The following is a 23,215-nucleotide window of genomic DNA, read 5'->3' as shown; positions in this document are numbered from 1 at the left end:
CTTACCTTTCCATCAACTGCAGGAGCACAACTTAAATGGCATTGCTCTGGTATCCGCTGTTTCGGCATCCTTCAGTCTCCTCAAATCTCAGCATCTCTAAAATTCCAGCAGCTCCCCGAACATTTCCTCTCAATAATCATTTGGCCCTTTTGCTGTAAATCACCATTCAGTGCACAGAACATTTGTACATCAGATTAGTTCAAATATCTTTTCCAGTCTCGCATGTGATCTTGAGTGATCTTATCACTTCTCGTGTATGTTTGTGAGCCAGACAGAGTTGTCAGTAACTTACCAACAAACTTCTGCCCACCAAAAAACTAACTAGTTGTGCTGCTTGGTTACTTTCCACGGTAAGTAATGTGTTACGTTAGTATTGAGTAACTTTTTCGCTGCTTGTCCTTACCTGGCTGAGGCTTGATCTTTTTAAGAACTTGCAGATTTCTGATAATAACAATACACTGCATAACCTTAATTTACCTTGAGTGTGGGATTCAACATGACTATGCAAATATTAATTCGGCAATTTATTTTTAAAAGCTAATTAATTCAAGTAAAAAGTAACTAAAATATTAGTACTTGATTTTTTAAAGTTATGCTTTACTAGTTCATTAATTCGTTTTCCTTCAGCTTAGTTTTCTTATTTATCAGAGGTCGCCACAGCGGAATGAATCACCAACTTATCCAGCATATGTTTTACGCAGCGGTTGCCCTTCCGGCCACAACCCGATACTGGGAAACCCCCATACAGCCTTACACACTATGGGCAATTAGGTACATCAGTTTCTCTATAGCGCATGTGTTTGGACTGGGGGAAATCGAAGCACCCGCTGGACACCCAGCGCCAACACGGGGAGAACATGTAAACTCCACGCCCGGGACTCGAACCAGCAATCTTCTTGCTGTGAGGCCACAGTGCTAACCACTGTGCCACCATGCCGCCTGCTTTACTTAGAAAAGTGATAATTTTACGTAGCTCGTGTTGCTTGTAAAGCATTACCCCCAACTCTGGTCATGCAGTGTGAGACGATAATGAATATCATGCAGTGTGAACTCGGCATTAGATACACTGCACTGCATGTGCTTCGGGAAGAGATGTCATTTTTTTGTTTACCAGCAAACATTTAAAAAATACAAACAATTCCATGAATCCTTAAGTTACATTAAAATAGTTTTACAAATGATTTTAAGTTTGACTTTCAAGTTTTATGGACTCTCCCCATAGCAGTTATGCTGTTTCTACTGTACAGACAGTGTATTTTATCCTTTACTTATGAACTCAACCCCCACAGAAAATAATCTGCACGTTTACATCTTCAAAACACTCAATTCTGTCTGATTTATGAGCCATTTTCCACACGAGGATCAAAAATAGTCCCCACAAAGTCAAAACTAACTGGTATTGCTATAATTGTGGGGACATTTGGTGACGGCAACGTGATGAAACCCAGACTTACATTTAGATGTTGTTAGTTCTGTACCATAATATCAGAAAATAGATTATGTTTTTATAAATAATTATCTTTTTTAACTTTTGGATGCAGCAGAAGATGTGGTTTAGTAATGTTAGAAAAAAGTATGCTGTCCTTAGTAAAAGTAAACGAAGTATTTGCATTAGGTAAAATATATACAAATACATTTGAATGGAAAAATGTCAAATGGTGTACAACCAGACCCGTCCAAAACCATAATCATCTGTTTTGTAATAGTTATTAACCTGAAACAATCTACCTTAAATTACTTGCAATTCTTTTTAGAGTTTTACGTGATGCCATCACTGCTAACAATCTATTCATATTGAGGAAAAATAAAAAAGGGACAATACTGAGGACATAAAGCTGAAAGAGCAGTGTTCCAATGACATTATTATGATTATTATTAGCATGTATATTTATAATAATATATTATTAGTAGTAGCAGTAGTAGTAGTATTCTGTTTACATAATGCTATAGTGACATTTGGTACTGTATGTTGATATATATATATATATATATATATATATATATATATATATATATATATATATATATATATATATATGTATGTATGTATGTATATGTACAGTTGAAGTCAGAATTATTATCCCCCCTTTTTATTTTCCCCCCAATTTCTGTTTAGCGGAGAGCAGACTTCTTCAACACATTTCTAATCATAATAGTGTTAATAATTCATCTCTAATATCTGATTTATTTTCTCTTTGTCATGATGACAGTAAATAATATTAGACTAGATATTCTTCAAGACACTTCTATACAGCTTAAAGTGACATTTAAAGGCTTCACTAGGGTAATTAGGGTAAAGTTAGGGTAATTAGGCAAGTTATTGTTTAATGATGGTTTGTTCTGGAGACTATCGAAAAAATATAGCTTAAAGTTAATAATATTGACCTTAAAATGGTGTTTAACAAAAATTAAAAACTGCTTTTATTCTGGCTGAAATAAAACAAATAAGACTTTCTCCAGAAGAACAAATATTATCAGACATACTGTGAACATTTCCTTGCCCTGTTCAACATCATTTGGGGATTATTTAAAAAAGAAAAAAAATTCAAAGGGGGCGAATAATTCTGACTTCAGCTGTATATGCATTACTTTTTTGATTTTATTTGACTGTAATCAAAGTAAATCATGAGTGAGAATTACCCCCGCATTACCCCTGCAGCTCCGTCCATGACAAAACGCAGCGACCTGTAAAGACCTGTAAAAACAGCGACCCTTTCCAAAGCTATTTCTGCTTACCTGCAGTGAAGAGTATTCCTTCTGATTATGTCTGATGTGTATGATTTCGTTCCTCCAAGAGAAGTATTTGCAGTACACACTTTACAGTATTCCAGAACCAGTTGGTTCAGTTCCTGTGTTCAGCCCCACCCACAGGCACAATAACACCTATAAAAAAAAGGAACAAGTTCAGACAATCATATGCATGCAGAAGAATGCTCATTACATTTACTATATACAGTAAATACCTTTATATATTGTTCTTTTTTTGAGTAGCCTTTAGTCAAATGATGAGTTATATAAAATGTCATGTTTATAAATATATTCATGCAGACTGTGTATATTTTTTGTGTATATGAATATATGCATGACTATATTGAATACAACATCTGTTTTTGAATATGTGTATATTTTTATATAATGCAATTTAAATGTAAATATATTTCATTTGTATATTATGTACAGCTTGTATTTGTGTGTATTTATTATACATAAATATACACAGTGCACAGTATGTATATATTATGTAAATACAAAATATCCAGCCTCTAAAGGTAAACAAGAGTGAATTGTGTTTGTTTTAATCAGACTTGATGAATGAAGCACTTTGATTGACATTCTCCCTTTGTACATGTCATCAGAGGGGGAAAGCCCCGCCCACTAGTGCTCATCATCTCTCCATCTCATTAGCATGTCCAGCAGCCCTGAGTGAGAAGCAGCCGTCTGTCCATTGGCCATTAGAGTGTTTGAGCTGCTGAAGATGATGTCAGCATAGACTAAGAGGAGTATAGATGTGCAGTTTTAGATGAACAGCGACACGAGCGACATATAGACTGACAGGAGAATCAAGCACACACTCACACTGAAATTCTGATATAAAATTATGAAGCAATATAATAATAATAATAATAATAATAAAAATATATAACATGTGACATAGAGGCTCTGTGGTTAGCGTGGCCTTACGGCAAGAAAGTCTCTGGTTTGAGTCTCGGCTGGGTCAGTTGGTGTTTCTGTGTGGAGTTTGCATGTTCTCCCCGTGTTGGCGTGGGTTTCCTCCAGGTGCTCCGGTTTCCACCACAGTCCAAACACATGCACTATAGGGGAATTGATCAACTAAACTGGCCGTAGTGTACTGGTGTTTCCCAGTACTGGGTTGCAGCTAAGAGGGCATCCGCTGTGGAGAAACATATGCGTGTATAGTTGGTGGTTCATACAGTTGTGGCGACTAAGCTGGGACTAAGACGAAGGAAAATGAATGAATGAATGTATAACATTCTAATATGATATCATATATCATTTTAGTTGCTAAAAGCCATATTGAATTTGAGGTGAAGTTGGTGTCATATTCGCACATTCTGACTTTTATGTTCAATAAATTAGTAAAGCTCAATTTTAAAAGGCTCATACAGATTGATTACAGTGTCATAGGCAGTGGTTCTCAAAGTGAGGGTCAATGATGGGGGGGGGGGTCGCTTGAGGAAAAAAATCAAATTAATTTTATTAAACTACTAGAATTACCATATTTATCTATAATCTACAGAATAAATAAATAGTAATAGTTTAATTAAAAAACACCATGCAAATAAAAGCCATCAGCCTTTACATTGTTTGTGGTTTGATTATGTAATATTAAAGGCACAGCACATTGATTCTAATGCACCAGGTTAAGCTTTCTGATATCTTTACGACACTCATGTACATTAAACATAAATACAGGCCACAACTGAACATAGCGGATGGTCTCCGAGTGGCGTTCATCAAAATTAAATGATGGATAGACTTGCACCTATTGGTATATGTGCGACGGTGTGTAAGGTTTACATATTTATACCCACCTTAGAGGATACAAGTCACTGGCGTTGTCATTTTAAGGGGTCGCGGGCTGAAAGGTTTGAAAACCCCTGTCATAGGTTATGAGCAAGATGTGAATTTGTGACACGCTTCTTATGTTTACCACACTAATTTGAATGTTCGGTCTGAATTCGCATGTGATGACTTCAAAACAACATTAGCACTATTTAACTGACTGTCAATAATCTCTTTCGATAGTCATCGACTGCTATTATGATTTCCCTAATCAGACAAACAATTTGACAAATAAGTTGACAAACAATACATTTCTGGAATGATATTGAGAAGGTTAAAGACTCTTCATTACTACTTTAAAACTCACATTGCTTAACAAAAGTCATTCAATCATTCATTTTCCTTCGGCTTAGTCTCTTTATTTATTAGAGGTCGCCACAGCTGAATGAACCGCCAACTATACCAGCATACGTTTGAATTAATATTTAAAGCACAAAATACCATATTCCAATACATTAAATGAAATAATTGTAATGTTGGATGTTCAGCACTTCACACCGCGTGACTCACACCTGAGCATTCACAAAACATTGAGAGATAAGGATAAAAGTTTTACAAGTGTTGTGTTTTAAGATTGAACTACTTACCTTATTGGTTTCCGGAAAAAAAAGAAACAAAGCATTGGCATCATATGAAGCACAAACGCTAAAAACGAAACCTCAGCCCGTCTGTCCTGTTTCCGGAGCTCTTGACATTGATTGTGCAAAGGTTGCATAAAATCACTTGCAATTTTTTCATTGTACTTTTATTTATTTCCACATGAGGGCAGTATGAGGACCCTTTGAAGGACATTTTTTTCCAACATTATAAACTTATTTCTTCTAGTTATTTCTTTAAACATCAACTTCATTTTAAAAAATCAAGTACGTTATTAAAAACTTATTTCGTAATTGCATAATTTTTGCAGGTTTCACATGATTGTCATTATTATTTTCACATTAACTTGTAAAATAATTTCCGTATGTTGACATGTAGATTAAGAAAACAGTTGTCTAATTATTATTAATGCTAAAGTGGTGGTTCTTCATATGATATATCTTATCTAAAATAAATGTCAATAATAATAACTATAATAATATCAATAATAATAATAACAATAATAATAATAATTATAATAATAATAATAATAATAATAATAATAGTAATAATAATAATAATAATAATAATAATAATAATAATAATAATAATAATAATAATAATAATAATTATAATAATAATCCCCAGTACTGGGTTGCAGCTGAAAGGGCATCCACTGTGTAAAACATAAAATAGTTGAAATAGTTGGCAGTTCATTCCGCTGTGGCAACCCCTGATGAATAAAGTGACTAAGCCAAAGGAAAATTAATTAATTAATAACAGCAACAATAATAATAATAATAGTAATAATAATAAAAATAAATAAATAAATAAGAATAATAATAGTAATAATAATAATAATAATAATAATAATAATAATATGATAATAATAATAATAATAATAATAATAATAATAATAATAATAAATAACAATAATAATAACAGTAAGAATAATAATAACAATAACAATAATAATAATAATCATTATTATTATTATTTTATTATTATTATTATTATTATTATTATTATTATTATTATTATTATTATTATTATTATTACACTAAATACCTTTTCTTCACAAGGACACATTTCATTTAATAAGAAAAAAGCAAAGGTATTTATACCACAGCATATTTCTGTAGTCATTTTATTCATGCATTAATTCATTCATTCATGTATTTATTTATATATAAAATATAATATATTTATAGGTCTTTCTTTCTTTCTGAACTCTATGTAAGCTATCTGTGTCGTTGTGCATGACATGAGAATAATAGCATTGTGGCAAAAAATAATTTTCACCATAAGCTTTACTTTATGCCAAAAAAAAAAAAAACACTTGCTCACACATACGTGTAGGTTAGCAAATATATTTTAATATATAATATAATATTTATATATTCATTTAAGCACAATGACAAAACGGCATCATTTCAGTTTAGCCTAATTCACTCCAATAGAGAAGCCACATCTGTATGAATATTTAACACACACACGAGTGTCCATCACACTGCTGAACAAAGGACAGAAGTAAAACAAGAGATGCTAACGGCACATCGCCAAAGGAGGAGGTTTAACATTAATGTCAAAAAATGACTAAACATGATCAAAAACAACATCTGCAAAGAGGATCGAAGCGAAGGGGAAGCAAGGCAATGCTGACTTCGAGGAAAGACAACAGCATCACAGCAATAAATAAATGCAATAAGAAACTAAAGCAAAAGCAGAAGGACACTCTGAAGCAAATGCTGGGCTGTTTTAACTTAACTTTGGGGGAAAATGTGGAAAAAACACAACATTGAGTTCAGTTTTTAATTAAATATCCTTTATGATTTGTAAATATGTTGAGTTGCACGCTGTTTGAAGTGATTAGCTGACTTTGCTTTGAATAATGTAGTAAACCCATTGCCTTACAATATAGGCAGATGAATATGTGCATAATTATATTAACCAACCTTTAATTACAACTGAACTACTCACATTTATTAAAGTAAAATCAACGTTTCACTTCTTAGGTAATGGGTTTACTCACCTTTAGTAATCACTTTTTACAGTGCACACATTTCCCACATGTTAAGTGGATTAAACGTAAAACAATCGAGTTGTCTCGAAAAACCCTTAAGAGTGTTGTTGTTTCAGCTCCTTTTAAATAGGTAGTTTGAACCAGCAGCATGCTGTATTGTTAATTTCAGTGCTGTACAGCACATTAATCAGTGTCAGGTGTGTTTACTTGTGCTTAATAAATCAATTAAATCAGCTAAATCGAAATGACACTTCTTAACCTGAAGGTGAGGATGGCACTGTGGCGCAGTGGTTAGCACTGTGACCTCACAGCAAGAAGGTTGCTGGTTTGAGTCCTGCATAGGTCAATTTCTGTGTGGAGTTTGCATGTTCTCCCCGTGTTTGTGCAGGTTTCCTCTGGGTGTTCAGGTTTCACATGCGCTATAGGTGAATTGGATGGACTAAACTGGGCGTAGTGCATGAGTGTGTGTGTGTGTATGAGTGTGTATGGGTGTTTCCCAGTACTGGGTTGCTGCTGGAAGAGCATCCGCTGTGTAATGCATATGCTGGAATAGTTGGTGGTTCATTCCGCTGTGGCGGCCCCTGATGAATAAAGGGACTAAGCTGAAGGAAGATGATTGAAGGAACCCAACAGTTGGGTTAGTCTATATTCCACTCAGAGTTACACTTAAAAAAAGGACTTTGCTGTTTGTTCACACTACGTATTAGATCAACTAAGTTTAAACAACACAATTCTTGAGTTATTTTGCGAGACAACTTAATTTTAATTTAATCAACTTAAATTTTTAAAAAACGAATAAGCTTACCATCTGGCCATCACGGGCAAGTGGTGCTCACTTGGGCAAAGCTGAGCTCCAGCAAAGGGGGAGCTTGAGCTCCGGCTCCTCCTTCCTTCTTCTTCTACATGTGATGTCACTGGGGGTTGGGGTTAGGGGTGGGTGTACGCATTAAAACAGCTTATAGGAGAAGGAGTTGGAGCTCAAGTTCCCCCTCCTTGGAGCTCAAGTGACCAATCACGGGCCCTCTGACAAGTGAAGCCCGGGGTGGGTGGCGCCCCTGAGCTTACACCATTCCTTCATTTTGACCCAACACAAATCGATTGTGTGGAAGCCAAGATCTTTTACAGTGCATGTTAAAACTACCCAGCACACTGTTAAAAAAAGTTGACTCAACTTATATCTGTAAGCCACGTTATTTTAGTTGACTCAACTTTTAACACAAGAGTGTGTATGGAGTTCAATTTGTGCCAAAATTTCACAAAAAAAATCCAGCATTTTGCAAACAAACACAATGTGCTGTGCAAAATAGTCGCTCGACTCGCAAATAAGACATCTAATAAACAATAAACGCTTAGTGTTTTACAAATATAAATCATATTTCATAAATAAACCCAGTCTGAACACGCCTAATTTATGTATGTATGTAGTTTATTTGGGTTTTTGCAGGTTTCATTCATTCATTCATTTACTTTTCAGCTTAGTCCCTTTATTAGTCTGGGGTCACCACAGCGGAATGAACCACCAACTTAATCAGCATGTGTTTTACACAGTGGATGCCCTTCCAGCTGCAACCCATCACTGGGAAACATCCACACACACATTCACTTACACTGCAGCATTTAAGCCTACCCAATTCACCTGTACCGCATGTCTTTAGACCTGTGGGGGAAACCGGAGCACCCATAAACTCGCGCCAACATGGGGAGAACATGCAAACTCCACACAGAAACGCCCACTGACCCAGCTGAGGCTTGAACCGGCGACCTTCTTGCTGTGAGGCGATCGTGCTACCTATTGCGCCACCGCGTCTCCCTTTCTGCAGGTTTGTTCTTGCATATTTCTGTTTGTGAAATATTGGCACCGATTTCACTCCATACAAGTGCTGCATTTGAGTCAATCAAAACAAAACAGCCTTGCAATTTTTAGTTGAGTCAACTTATTTTTCTACAGTGCATTTAGTTAGCATAAAGAGTCTAAACCCGACCAAATTCACTATTACGATAATCCTCCATCTGACTTCACTGCAAACCCACTTCAGTTTACAATCCCCGCATCTGCAAAACCAGCGTCTACTGCACACGAACATCTCTGCATAATAAAGACTCAAGCGGCCGAACACACGGAGATCCAGTTGGCACTTTGTCATACTTTAAATCTCACAGCTTTAACAGCTCTCAATCGTGTCACAGTTATACTCGAATGCATCATCTGCTACAGTCAAAATATAATGTCTCTCCATCTGTCTCTCTAAAAACGTCCCGTTTCTGCAGAAACATCCTCTTGTTATCAGCTCAAAGCGTTCTTGACAAGGTCTTAGTGTTTCCATCAAAACATCTTAAGGAGTGTAGACAAGAAAATGTTAAAAAGTACTTGCATTAAAACCAACGCAATCTCACGGCAACTCGTAACTTTTTGATTTAGTGGCTAATTCGTACAATTATTAATTTAGTACAATTTGCTCATTATGCTCATATATGTATATATATATATATATATATATATATATATATATATATATGTATATATATATTTCAGGTAAATATATATCTTGTGCAAAGCGCCAGCCCCAGTGACAGCTCCTGCACCTTTATTTCTGAGAGTGTACTATGCAAGTCAACACCTGCTGTTTCCAGCATTCTTCAAAACATCTTATTATTACGTAAGTTTTAATGTTTTAATTTTATTCCTTGGGTGAACTGTCTCTTTAAATCCTCTCACTCCTACAAAAATCCCTCCACATCTCAGACTCGCTCACACAATACCCTTTTCCTGCATGTTTCCCAGCCAGCAGACTCTCATACACACACTTCACAGCACGACTATACGACAACACGCTCATATTAAGCATCACTAAGAGAGAGAACAAGCATTTAGAGGAACACAATAAAAACAAAACAAAGAAAGAGGTCACATGATGCTGTGAAGTTATTAAAACAGAAGATTATAAGGGGGAAACAGATATATGGAGCTCAGAGCTGTACAGATAACAGTTATGAGCAGTCATGACGCCCCCCGTGTGTCCAGTTAGTAGACATATTCCAATACACCAGAACAACACACAGTTGCATTAAATAAATTAATGAATAAACACTTTTATAAATCCACAAACAGAAGGAAATGTATGTACAACTTCAAATCAGAAATGGAGCAGTAAAGAGAGTGCTGTTTTAGCTGAAGCCTGCACTCAGCTGTTTGCATTGCAGTGTTATTTTCAGATAAATGCATTACTGTGATGACCATAAACATAACAGCACAAAAATACGCTTTCAGTCCTCTTTAGTGGACTTTTCTTGGCAATTGCTTGTTCATTTTTAGATTCAGTGGCTCGTGAGATGCTAAAACTCGAATGAATGACCTTGAGTCTTTCTGTTAGGCCGATTGTGAGCATTATACAGCTTCTGCAGCATTATCGAGGCTGATATGTTTTAATACGGTGATGATTATTACGCGTCTATGGCTGTTAGTTCATACAACTGCATTTAGCCCAACACGTAATACTCTTGAGAATCGCATGTCGTGGATATTATTATGAATGCGCTTCAGATTGACGCGTGTGCACAGTGCCCAATATATTCTCTGCATAGAGGAAAGCAAGTGGTATCAGAACAAGTGAACAGAGCGTGTACAGTGCTGCTGCTTGTGGAAGCGTTCCGCCATTCATTCTCGCCATTATGAGTGAAAATAATGTCTTTAAAGCTTTTAGGGTTCGAACCAAACCACAGTGCAACATGTAGAAACACTTAAATGTTAGAAACTTTGAACTGAATTACCAGCATTAATGAGGAAATCAGCTGTATGAAGATGCTGGGTTGTTGTAAAGCAATGTTGGGTCAAATATGGACCCATATTTGGGTCTAAATTGTCTTAATTAAATTTCAATTGTAAAATTGTTTAACCCAAAGGGTTGGGTTTGATTATTTTATTTTTTGGGGGGGTTTCTTTATTTATGGCTCAATGTTGGGTCAAATACGGAAGCATATTTGGGCCAAAAATTTCTTAGTTAAATTAATATGTTCACATTTAACCCAATGGTTGGGTTTTATTGTCTATATTTTATAAATTAAATTTTCTCAATTATTTTGATTTTATTATTGTTATTTTTTTACTTAACGTTGGGTCAAATATTGAACCTCATTTGGGTCAAAACGTTCATAGTTAACTTTTCAAAATTTTAACCCAATGATTATGTTTTATTTTCTTTATTTTATAGATTATATACACACATCTTAATTAAATTACACTTTTTAACCCATTGGTTGGGTTTCTTTATGTTTTTGTTTAACGTTGGGTCAAATATGGAACCATATTTGAGTCAAATATTTCTTGGTTAAATTGTAATGTTCTCATTTTTGACCCAATGGTTGGGTTTTATTATCTATATTTGATACATTTAATTTTCTCAATTCTTTTTTTTTTTTTTTTTAACTTAACGTTGGGTTAAATATAAAACCACATTTGGGTCAAAATATTTGTAGTTAAATTAAATGTTCACATTTTAACCCAATGGCTGGGTTTTATTATCTTTATTTTATAGATTAAACTTTCTCAATTCTTTTTTGACTTAACGTTGGGTCAAATATGGAGCCACATTTGGGTCAAAATATTCTAAGCTAAATTAAAATGTTCACATTTTTGACCCAATGGTCGGGCTTGTCTATTGTTTTTATTATTATTTTCTAAATTACATTTTTTCAATTAATTTTAAATGACACTTATTAACCCGTTGGTTGGGTTCCTTTATTTTTTGCTCAATGTTGGGTCAAATATGGAACCATATTTGAGTCAAAATTTTCTAGGTTAAATTAAAATGTTCACATTTTTAACCCAATGGTTGGTTTTTATTATTTTTATTTTATAGATAAAATTTTGTTTATTTTTCGACTAAACATTGGGTCAAATATGAAACCATATTTGGGTCAGAATAGTTTTAGCTAAATTAAGATGTTCACATTTTATACCCAATGGTTGTGTTTGTCTGTTTTATTATCTTTATTTTAGATTACATTTTCTCAATTAAATCTAAGAGACACTTTTTAACCCAAACGTTTTTAACTCAACGTTGGGTCAAATATGGACAACCCAGCATTTTTTTAGAGTGTATAGAAATATTTGTGTAATGAATGTTAAACGCCGAGACTGACTGGATTACATTTACATTATCTCAAGGAAGTGGGCGGTGCTAAAGATTTACTCTGTTTCTGATTGGTCAAATCTTCTGCAGAGCATCATGGGTGATGTAGTTTTACCTATAAATTTCATTTCTAGGCAAAATAAAGACTAATTTATACTTCTGTGTGGTAGGTACACGATAGCAATCACCATAGCCTGACGCACACGTCTAAAAAAAATAACTATACATCGCAATGACATGCAATGCAGGCAGGAATGGCATAGCGGTGTGGGCGGGGCTGTGGGGGAGGAGCTGGGAGTGTTTACCAAAAGTCGAATCCTGCAGAGGAGCTCTCGATGTGGGCTTTACTAGTGTTTTGTGTTTATTTTTTATTTAAGTTGTTTAACGTTTAACTATTTAACGTTCGCCCCTTTCTACTCTTAATTAGTAGCATCACACATATTTCTGGCGCAAACTCAAAATGCTAGCAAAGACATTCGACACAGTGGAACATAGATACACTACCGCCACCTGGTGTTTTTGAGGTGTTGTTGCAGGGACACAGAACGCACAAATTGTTCGCAACAGCTACATGCGTCACTCGACGCAGAAGTATAAATTGGCTTTAAAGTTGAAGTAATGCTAAAAGATGGCTTCCACAAGAGAATATATTGTCAGTCCGCAACCAGGTTTGTGTTCGTAAAGCTTTTATTAAAGTTTCATTTAAAATAAATTTCATTAAATGGAGAAAATGAATGGCGTTTTTCACTTCCAAAACTTACATCCCTTCTTGCAGGAAGAGGAAATTTATCTAAATACCTCTAATGTTCATTAAGAAAACACGGAAAAGAGATAGCGATTCTAATAATAATATGGCTTTTCCGATGTTCTCCAGTTGAGGCGCTGTGTTTTTCAAAATCCACGCGGATGCAGCAATGAGAAGCACTGTAAATGACGTGTGGACATCTCAAGCCCTTGGTTGCTGGTCTGGGGACGTTAAAAAGTTCTTAGTTGGTAAAACTAGCGTAAGCATATCGAGAGCTGATCTAGAATCAGTGGTCACAGACGATTCAGTCCACAGATAATGAGAGTAAAGATGCAAACCAACTACAACATCGCTAAACAACTCGAACAAACTAATGATTTGAGACGCCGTACGATGAGACTGATTCTAGCGCAGTGTCCAGCGAGACACCAGACAGGGAACATCATCACGTTCACAATGTCAAACACCGATAAAGTCACAAGATGATATTTCCGTACACGATACAATACAACAACAACGACGACGACGACGACGACAACGTAAAAAAATCTAATAAATAGAATAATGTACAATCGGTTTTTGAAAGGATCGTGTGTGTGTGACTCATCGCACATATCTGGATTTTAAACTGATATCGTCAACAAAAATTAATACTCTGTAAACATTTATATTCGCCCTTTTATTGGAAGGTAAATAGGAGAGCTTTTGCATACAATGAAAAGGAATTGAGACCAGAGTCAAACTGAACAGACCAAATTTGACTTAGTTTTAGTTTGAGAAACAGATTTAAAATAAGACATTACACACTAAACTTTAAATAATAAAACCATGTAATTTAACATTTGCATTGATTTTTAAATACAGAGCCATGGACATCTTTCTGTTGGCCACATGCAGAGCACCTCATTTAAATATGCAAATGAGAGACTGCTTGAGCAAAAAAAATTAAAATGTAAAATAATGTTAATTGTGGCCCCAGAAATAAATAAAAAAAGCTTTTTTTATTTTACAACTCGTCACCAAAGTCACAACATAGACTTCTAAGAATTGCAAAATGCTTTTTTCTCCTCAGAAAATTAAGAGACATATAGAAATACCTCACCAATTTAAAATGTAAACTAGAAAATTGAGTCTGTAATCCCTTTCATTGTATGAAAAATGTCATTGTTACGACAGTCTACCAAACATATCTATTTTGCGTATAAAAAAGCAATGGCTTTTTATGAATACACAGTCGTCCTCCTCATTTAGTTGGTCAGCGGCAGAAATAAATTGTACAAGTTCCTCAGAAAAGGTGCCACAAATGTTCATGGCCAAGAACCAGCCAGACTTTGTAGTTTACAGAGCGAATATAAGGTTAAGCTGAGGATTCAACAAAATCACGATCTGAAAAAAGCCTGAATCATGCGTGGGCGGACGAGCAGATGCATGAAAGCACGCATGCCGTGTCCTCCAGAACCACTAAAGCTGCGGATTTATTCATGCCAATATGAAAACAACAGTCTGCGATGATGCACAGTGATCGAGCAAATTTAGAGTCGCGTTTAAACAGTCGTTCAGCGGATGGTGCGATCAATACAAAGATCTTAAAGGGGTCATGAACTGAGAAATTAAAATTCCCTTGATATTTCCACATTTAAGAGCTCACAGTACTATAAAAACATCCTGCACGTTTCAGAACCCAGAACATAGTCGCTCCTGTGAAAAGTGCATATGTCGAAAGTAGCCTGACAAACCGACAGATTCTGGAATGTTATAAGCTATGATGTAATAGAGGATAAGTCCCGCCCCCAGAAGATCCCACTTTTAAAACGCTGCTTGTTTAGTTTTGTTAGCATGCATAACTGTTCGCCAATCAGAGCAGTGGGCATTTACTTCTGAGTCTAGAATTGGCCACGCCCACTCATTCACATTAATAAGGGTCAAAACTAACAGATTCTGGAATGTTTTACTCTATGATGTAATACAGAGGATAAGCCCCGCCCCCCAGAGAATATCAACACCCACTTTTATGACATTGCTTCTTTAGTTTTGTTAATATGCAAAACTGTTAGCCAATCAGAGCTGTGAACGTTTACTTCTTAGTTTGCAATTGGCCACACCCACTCATTCATATTAATGAGTGTGAAATATAACACAGGCTCTGGAATGTTTTAAATTATGATGTAATCAAGAGGATAAGCCCCACCCCTCACAGAAGATCAATGCCCACTTTTAATACGCTGCTTGTTTAGCTTTCTTAATATGCAAAACTGTTAGCCAATCAGAGCAGTGGGTGTTTACTTCTGAGTCTGCAATTGGCCATGCCCAATCATTCATATTACTGAGTGTGAAAAATAACACAGACTCTGGAATGTTTTAATATATGATGTAATATAGAGGATAAGCCCCGCCCCCCACAGAAGATCAACACCCACTTTTATGACATTGCTTCTTAAGTTTTGTTAATATGCAAAACTGTTAGCCAATCAGAGCAGTGGGCGTTTACTTTTAGGTCTACAGTTGGTCACGCCCACTCATTCATATTAATGAGGGTCAAATATAACAGATTCTGGAACGTTTTAAATTGTGATGTAATCGAGAGGATAAGCCCCACCCCTTACAGGATATATGCCCACTTTTAATACGCTGCCTGTTTAGCTTTCTTAATATGCAAAACTGTTAGTCAATCAGAGCAGTGGGCGTTTACTTCTGAGTCTGCGATTGGCCACGCCCACTCATTAATTCTAATGAGGCTCAAAAATAACACAGAAAACTGGCCATTATTTCTAAATATGATGTAAAATCTTAATATAAGTGGAACCTGAGGTAGTTCATGACCCCTTTATTGTGCTGTGTGTGTGACGAAGTGTGTGTATTTTACGCATCGTAAACTATTTAACAAAACAAAAGTATGTGAAAGTACAAATGAAAGTAAACGCAGCTAAAAACCTGCGCTGTTTGGATCTGGCACACGTGATAGGATCCATACAGACTTTTGGCCACAGAGCGCTGCAGTTTGTGTACATTTATTTACCATTTCGTTAATATTAATTTCTTTTTTTAACACACCCTTGATGTAAATATCCCATTTCAGTCGCAACTCTTCCCTCCCCCTCTATCAGTAAATAAATTATCAACCGAAAATATATGCGATCTCATCTTAATGTGTTCACATAATAGTATAGTGAGGCATCTGAATAAATAATTCACAGTATAAGTAGTCAAATTGAACGATTTAAAGTTCTAACAAAAATATATGCCTTCTATTTCCTGATGCAAATACTGCAGAAATGGAGCTAAATCATTACTAAACGCACACGTATAGAATTTCCATATACATTTATATATATATTTTGTCATATATTTTGTGTTCTACCATGTGGTCTGGTGTGTTTTTAGGCTTTAACCAACACAATCTCACGGCAATTCATAACTTTTTGATTTAGTGGCTAATTCGTATGAATTCGTACGATCTAATTCGTACAATTTAGTACGAATTGCTCATCCCCCAATGACGGTTGGAGTTAGGGGTGGGGTTAGGTGCCACGCCTCCTTTTGAAAATCGTACAAAAACTGAACTCGTACGAAATAGCCACTAAATTGGCAAAACGTAAAATACTTACGATTCCTCGTGAGATCAGGCTGGCTTTAACAGTATAGGAGGTGCATCTCTAATTGCGTCCCCCAGCACTACTTCTTCATAAGACTGCAGTCGTTTGATAAGAAACGATGCTTATTATTAGATAACTGATCGTTTAATAAACTATAGTTCCTAAAAGTATGATATACAGAAATATAAAAAGCAATATTAATCCTCTACTAGGTAATTGCATACCCTGCAATAATGCATTTCGTCTCTAAAGAAGGCAAATATTGGCTTTCTAAGTGGCAATCACACAAATTCATGAGATCTGTTGTCTGTAACACTTTTTAAACGTCGATATGACTGTTGTTTTTAAAGGGAATGTACCGACCTCAAGTCTAGCCACATTACGGCCACCGCAAGGTTTCGTTAGTTAATGCTAGTTAATGTACTTACTAATACTTGCAGCATTTATTAATCATTGCTAATGTCAGAGTTGATAAAATAATCCAAGTTGTGCTTGGTGAGGAAGGAATAATTGAGGACAGGCTGTTAAATTAATAGAAAAATGTGCATTGTTTTCTAATAATCAAACAGACCAGAGTGCATTATTCAGATTATACCACAGTTCCCACATCTTTGATGTGAAATCTGACTGTTGTAGCTGTGAAACTGCTCAGCGTAGTGATATAACATGCACAAAACCTGCCGGAACTACTTTAGCTGTGTGTTCATTCATTCATTCATTTTCTTTTCGGCTCAGTCCCTCTATCAATCCGGGGTCGCCACAGCAGAATGAACCACCAACTCATCCAGCACATTTTTACGCAGCAGATGCCCTTCTAGCTGCAACCCATCACTGGGAAACATCCAAACACATTCATTCACACTCATACACTACGGACAATTTAGCTTACCCAATTCACCTGTACCGCATGTGTTTGGACTGTGGGGGAAACCGGAGCACCCCGAGGAAAACCACGCTAACGCAGGGAGAACATGCAAACTCCACACTGAAACGCCAATTGACCCAGCCGAGGCTGAAACCAGTGACCTTCTTGCTGTGAGGCGACAGCACTACCTACTGCGCCACCACGTCGCCCGCTGTGTTTATGTAAACGTAACTAGAATGCTCATCAGCCAATCAGAATCAAGCATTCAACAGCACTGTAGTATAACACTAGTTAATGCACAGTCAGCTAACGAGAACTAGCATCTGTATTTTCATCTATTTAAAATGAGTAATGAATACTGTAGTAAATGTATTGTTCGTCGTTTTATCATGATAGTAAATATATTAACTAACGTAATCTAACAGAACCTCAGTGTAAAGTGTGACCCACATTACTAACCAGGGAATAAATGCGTCTAAATGCACAGCGATGCAGTGGTTCGAGCAGTTTCACTGCTAGGTGGCGCTGTGGCGCATTAAGACATCGACTGTGAAATCCCCGTTTCGCTGACTGTCAAGGGTCTGGATGAACTCTCTGCATCTCTCTCTCACACACAGAATGATTGTTTCCCCTTCCGACACCTACGACCCGTTTACTTCGTAATTGTTAGCATCCTCTGGTCGCTGTCGTTTGGTCCATTTCTTTGTCTTTCGTTCAGTGTTCCCATGCGTTCCGTGGCGTGGGCGTGGCTGTAAAGCATCTTGGCGGTCTGATTGGCTGTTTGGTGTGAAGTGGGCGGGGCAGGGGGTGTGGCTTGTGATGATGATGTGCCAGGGATGAGGAGCGGAGATCAAGTACGTTGACCTCATGCTTTTTTGGGCGGCGGAGCCAGTTTGATGATCTCATCTTCAGACGGCTGGCGGATGATGTCTGCAACATACAGTCCATTTAATATGAGTCAGTATCTATACATGTCTTTTATGGATCATATAATAAGTTATAGGGAGAATATGCCTGCTCGGTTTTATTTAGAGGCTCAAACAGAACAAAAGTATTTAGTTTTTGTGCAGATTCTTGTATTTACGTTAAATAAAACTATTAAATTGTAATATATGTTTATGGTAGTACTGCAGATAGCAACACTAAGTTATCTAAATATCATATCTCTATTATATATATATATATATATGTTATCTAAATGACCTGTTTTACTAAATATCTCCTCAGAGAGTGTTAAAGAAAAGTAGAGGCCGTACCCTTGTATTTCTTAGCAGACGGGATGCGTGTGAGTTTGGTGTCGATCTCGTCGTCTTCAGAAATCTTCAGCACAGTCGTGCGGTACTCGATGACCCGGGTCAACAGGTCGGGTCGCCGCGAGATCTCGAAGATGTGCTCGATGTAGGAAAGGTTATCTGTGCGAGAGAGTCAGATTCAACATCACATAACACTCAATACATGAGAACTTTAACCATCATTCACATAACAGAATATTGAATACAGAAAAATCCAAATATTTTTTTATATTTACTAATAGTAGACGATAAACCAATAGTTTATCGATAAACTACGATAAACATTTATAGCTTATACTTTTAGTACAAAATTTTAACAATTTAGTGTTTATAGTGTGTTTGAAAAAGATGCATGTTTTGCCTTGAGTTTTTGTTGTAATTACACAGTTTTGACCAGCAGGTGTCGCCAGCATGTTCCTCTTTCAAACAGTGAATCATTTTGTGATTCAGTCTTTTTTTAGTGTGCATGCTCCCTAGTGTATTACATTTTATAGTGTGCATGCTTTCTAGTGTGTGTCTATTGTGCGTGTGTAACCCCGCCGGACCTCCGCCACCCAAGCCGCTCCGAGCTGGTATCGAACCGGCGATCTTCCGCATGGTAGTCGGTCGCTCTACAAAGGAGGCTAAAGACCATGACCTTTAGTGTATGTTGCTAGAGCACCTTTAGAGGTCAGAGGAGTGAGGTTTACCTGAACAGCACCTACTAGCTGGCCTCCGTTACACTCTCCCCCCTAAACCTCACTCCCATCCGGGTCACGGCACCAATGTAACCCCGCCGGTCCTACACCACCCAACCTGCTTCGAGCTGGTATCGAACCCATGACATTCCGCATGGGAGTCGGTTGCTCTAGCAAAGAGACTAAAGATCATGGCCTCTAGTGTCTCCCTCAAAACACACAGGCACACACAAGATGGACTCCCAGTGTGGATTAGAATTTAATTATATTAATAAATTATTTTTAATTTAGCAGGAGTTGGTAAACATATTCAAGAGCGTGCACCGATGTGAAGCATTGTGATTGTATGCAGTGGGCCGCTCTGGCCCAAGATGCCCGGGCCGATATTCTGTGTCGCCCTGGTGTGCATGCTCTAGTGCACAGGTGTCAAATCCAGTTCCTGGAGGGCCGCAGCTCTGCAGAGTTTAGCTTAAGCCCTAATTAAACACACCTGATCAAACTAATTGAGTCCTTCAGACTTGTTTGAAACCTACAAGCAAGTGTGTTTGATTAGGGTTGGAACTATTCTGTGCAGAGCTGCGGCCCTCCATGAACTGGATTTGACACCTGTGCTCTAGTGTGTGTATTGGGTGGTTTGCGTGAACGTCCCCTTGAGCACATCCACACAGCCTGAGTTAATAAAAGCGCAGGGTTTTCCACGTTTTCTGACCTTGCGCCAGTTTGTCATTCTTCTCCAGGTAGCTGAACCAGTCTCTGGAGCAGGCGATGGAGTTGCTCTGCTCCTCAGGGATGTCCTCCTTACAGGCCGACTTCAGCTGCTCCAGGTCTTCATTAGTGATGTTCTCCGACAGGTCGCTCAGCAGAGAGCTGTATTCAGACATTCTCTACACAAACACACAGCAGATCAACAGATGAGCGCAAGCACACCTCAATTAAAGGCCCGTTTACAATCAGAACAGTAACGATGAACACAAATATAATCAAGAGGGATCTCTGTCTCCCTCTAGTGGACATCGTGTGCATCACAGCTCCACCAAAGCCACATTTCTTCCTCACACACACACACACAAACAGAGCCCTGATCATCTGCACTATCACACTGTACAAACACACAGACGTGATGTGATACACCGCCAGCTCCGCGTGGCAAACAAATCCATCTAAGCGCTTCTGCAGTTTGCAGCCCACACGAGGACAGAGGAAACTGCAGGATCCGGAGCCAAGATGGACGCCTCTGTTATTTTACAATGTATTGCTTGTGCTGTTTGGCGACCGCTTTAACAGAGCAAACATTCTGCATTCATCCCAGTCTATGCGTGTGTGTGTGTGTGTGTGTGTGTGTGTGTGTGTGTGTGTCTGTGATAGAAAACATAGAAGAGTGGGAAACGTAAACAGTGATGCCTGTAAACAGTGACACACACACACACACACTTATCCAGATTTCTCATCCGCACTGAGAGTGTTGACATGCTGCTGTTTATCTGTGCGAGTCTGTAAATCACACTGATCTGCTGCTGACCCAAATACAGCCCTGCAGATCCGGCCGCCGCCAGCAGAGGGACAGGAGAAGCCCAGGCGGTGAGCGCGAGCTATGAACGTCCTGCAGTGCACAAGGCTTTGTCCAGACTTACAAAACAAGATCGTACAGAAAGAGGAAATTCAATAACGAGCTGTAATTACGGTCATTCAGCAAATGACCATACATGAGTAATGACTGCTGAATTCCTCAAGTGATGGACACTCCGAGGGGCCATTGAACTGACTTATACATCAAATATAATTTAAGAATTTTATAAAGGGAAATCAGCTTTTACACCACTCTCCAAGACAAATTGTAATATATATATATATATATACAGGCCTGAAGCCAGGGGGGTTTCGGGTAGTAACCCAGTACTGGGAAACACCCATACACGCTCATTTACACACACACACACACACACACACACACACACACACACACACACACACTCACACACTACAGTTGATCAGTTCCCCTATAGCGCATGTGTTTGGACTGTGGGGAAAACCGGAGCACCCGGAGGAAACCCACGCCAACACGGGGAGAACATGCAAACTCCACACAGAAACACCAACCGACCCAGCCGGGACTCGAACCAGCGAACTTCTTACAGTGAGGCAATAGTGCTTTCTTTCTTTCTTTCTTTCTTTCTTTCTTTCTTTCTTTCTTTCTTTCTTTCTTTCTTTCTTTCTTTCTTTCTTTCTTTCTTTCTTTCTTTCTTTCTTTCTTTCTATCTATCGATCTTTCGATCTATCTAATTTATTTATTTATTTATTTTTTATTTATACATTTATTTATTTATGTTTGCTTTTTTGTTTGCTTGTTTTATTTATTTATTTATTTATTTATTTATTTATTTATTTATTTGTTTGTTTGTTTGTTTACTTGCTTGCTTATTTATTTATTTATTTGTTTGTTTCTTTTTTATTTATTTGTTTGTTTTTTGTTTGTTTTATTTTATTTTTACTCTTTAGATTTAATTAAATTTAAATAATATGTATTATTGTTATTTTATTTTTAATTGTATTTGTCTTTTTTTACTTTTAATTTAATTAATTTTATTAATTATATTTATTTTATTTAAAAAAAAAAAATTTTATTGTAATTTTTAATTTGTTTCATTCATTCATTTTCTTTTCGGCTTAGTCCCTTTATTAATCTGGGGTCGCCACAGCGGAATGAACCGCCAACTTATCCAGCAAATGTTTTACACAGCGGATGCCCTTCCAGCTGCAACCCAGTACTGGGAAACACACATACACACACACACACACACACACACACACACACACACACACACACACACACACACACACACTCATACACTACAGCCAGTGTAGTTGATCAGTTCCCCTATAGTGCATGTGTTTGGACTGTGGGGGAAACCGGAGCACCCGGAGGAAACCCACGCCAACACGGGGAGAACATGCAAACTCCACACAGAAACACCAACTGACCCAGCCGAGACTTGAACCAGCGACCTTCTTGCTGTGAGGTGACAGTGATAACCACTGACTTACACACATTTTAAAGCTATTCAAATCTTGTAATCACTGGGTCTGTGCTGTGGGATGTTTTCAGACGTGTTTGTGTGTGTAAGTGTGTGTGTGTGTGTGTGTGTGTGTGTGTGTGTGTGTGTGTGTGTGTGTGTGTGTATGTGTGTGTGTGTGTTTAATGACAGTGGAGTCTAATGTGGTTAAAGCACTGTGTTTGCCACTCACAGACGCAGTAATTGCTCTCAGCAATGTTAATGGCAGACAGTTTCCAGGTGAGCACTCAGAGAGAGAGAGAGATCTCACACACACATACACTGCCTGACATAAGTCTTGTGCTGGATCCCAGTTATAAGAGCAGCAGATAATAACTCGACTTCTAGTTGATGATGTAAAAGTGTCAGAAGGTGGATTTCTCTGATGGATCATCTGCTGATCAATACTGCAGAAGACCTACTGGAACCAGCATAGACCAAGATTCTTACAGAAATCAGTCAAGTTTGGTGAAGGAGACATCATGGTTTGGGGTTCATTCAGTATGGGGGCGTGCGAGAGATCTGCAACAGCCTGAGGTATCAAGACATCTGTGCTGCCCATTACATTACAAACCAAAGCAGAGGGACAATTCTCCAGCTCCTTCTCATACTTCAGCCTCCACATCAAAGCTCCTGAAGGTCAAGCTGCTCCAGGATTGGCCAGCCTAGTCACCAGACATC

General features: G+C 37.4%; 2 protein-coding genes across 6 annotated transcripts in view; both read right to left on the bottom strand.

Annotated features, from left to right (window-relative positions):
- sb:cb1081 overlaps positions 1 to 18,441 on the bottom strand; it is a 30,415-nt gene extending 11,974 nt beyond the window's left edge. For 2 of the 5 annotated variants that reach the window (XM_021478073.3, XM_073907726.1), the window contains exons 1-3: positions 5,172 to 5,311; positions 2,737 to 2,883; positions 6 to 152 (exon numbers count right to left, since the gene is read on the bottom strand). In XM_021478073.3, the coding sequence (XP_021333748.2) occupies positions 6 to 13 (8 nt within the window). In that variant the 5' untranslated portion in view covers positions 14 to 152; positions 2,737 to 2,883; positions 5,172 to 5,311. Of the gene's footprint in view, positions 1 to 5; positions 153 to 2,736; positions 2,884 to 3,681; positions 3,893 to 4,891; positions 4,982 to 5,171; positions 5,312 to 17,974 lie in introns of those variants that run through there. The other 3 variants (XM_073907722.1, XM_073907725.1, XM_073907724.1) reach the window with 3 other exon arrangements.
- Positions 11,585 to 23,215, bottom strand: part of pea15 (proliferation and apoptosis adaptor protein 15) — a 34,127-nt gene continuing 22,496 nt past the window's right edge. Inside the window, exons 2-4 of the mRNA XM_678257.8 lie at positions 20,194 to 20,368; positions 18,772 to 18,927; positions 11,585 to 18,445 (exon numbers count right to left, since the gene is read on the bottom strand). Coding sequence (XP_683349.2) covers positions 18,381 to 18,445; positions 18,772 to 18,927; positions 20,194 to 20,365 — 393 coding nt within the window. The 5' untranslated portion in view covers positions 20,366 to 20,368 and the 3' untranslated portion in view covers positions 11,585 to 18,380. The remainder of the gene's footprint in view (positions 18,446 to 18,771; positions 18,928 to 20,193; positions 20,369 to 23,215) is intronic.

This window comes from Danio rerio, chromosome 7 (assembly GCF_049306965.1).
Source record: "Danio rerio strain Tuebingen ecotype United States chromosome 7, GRCz12tu, whole genome shotgun sequence".
NCBI classification, from domain to species: Eukaryota; Metazoa; Chordata; class Actinopteri; order Cypriniformes; family Danionidae; genus Danio; species Danio rerio.
Note: the sequence above shows the minus strand (reverse complement) of the source record. Positions and strands in the feature narration are given on the sequence as shown.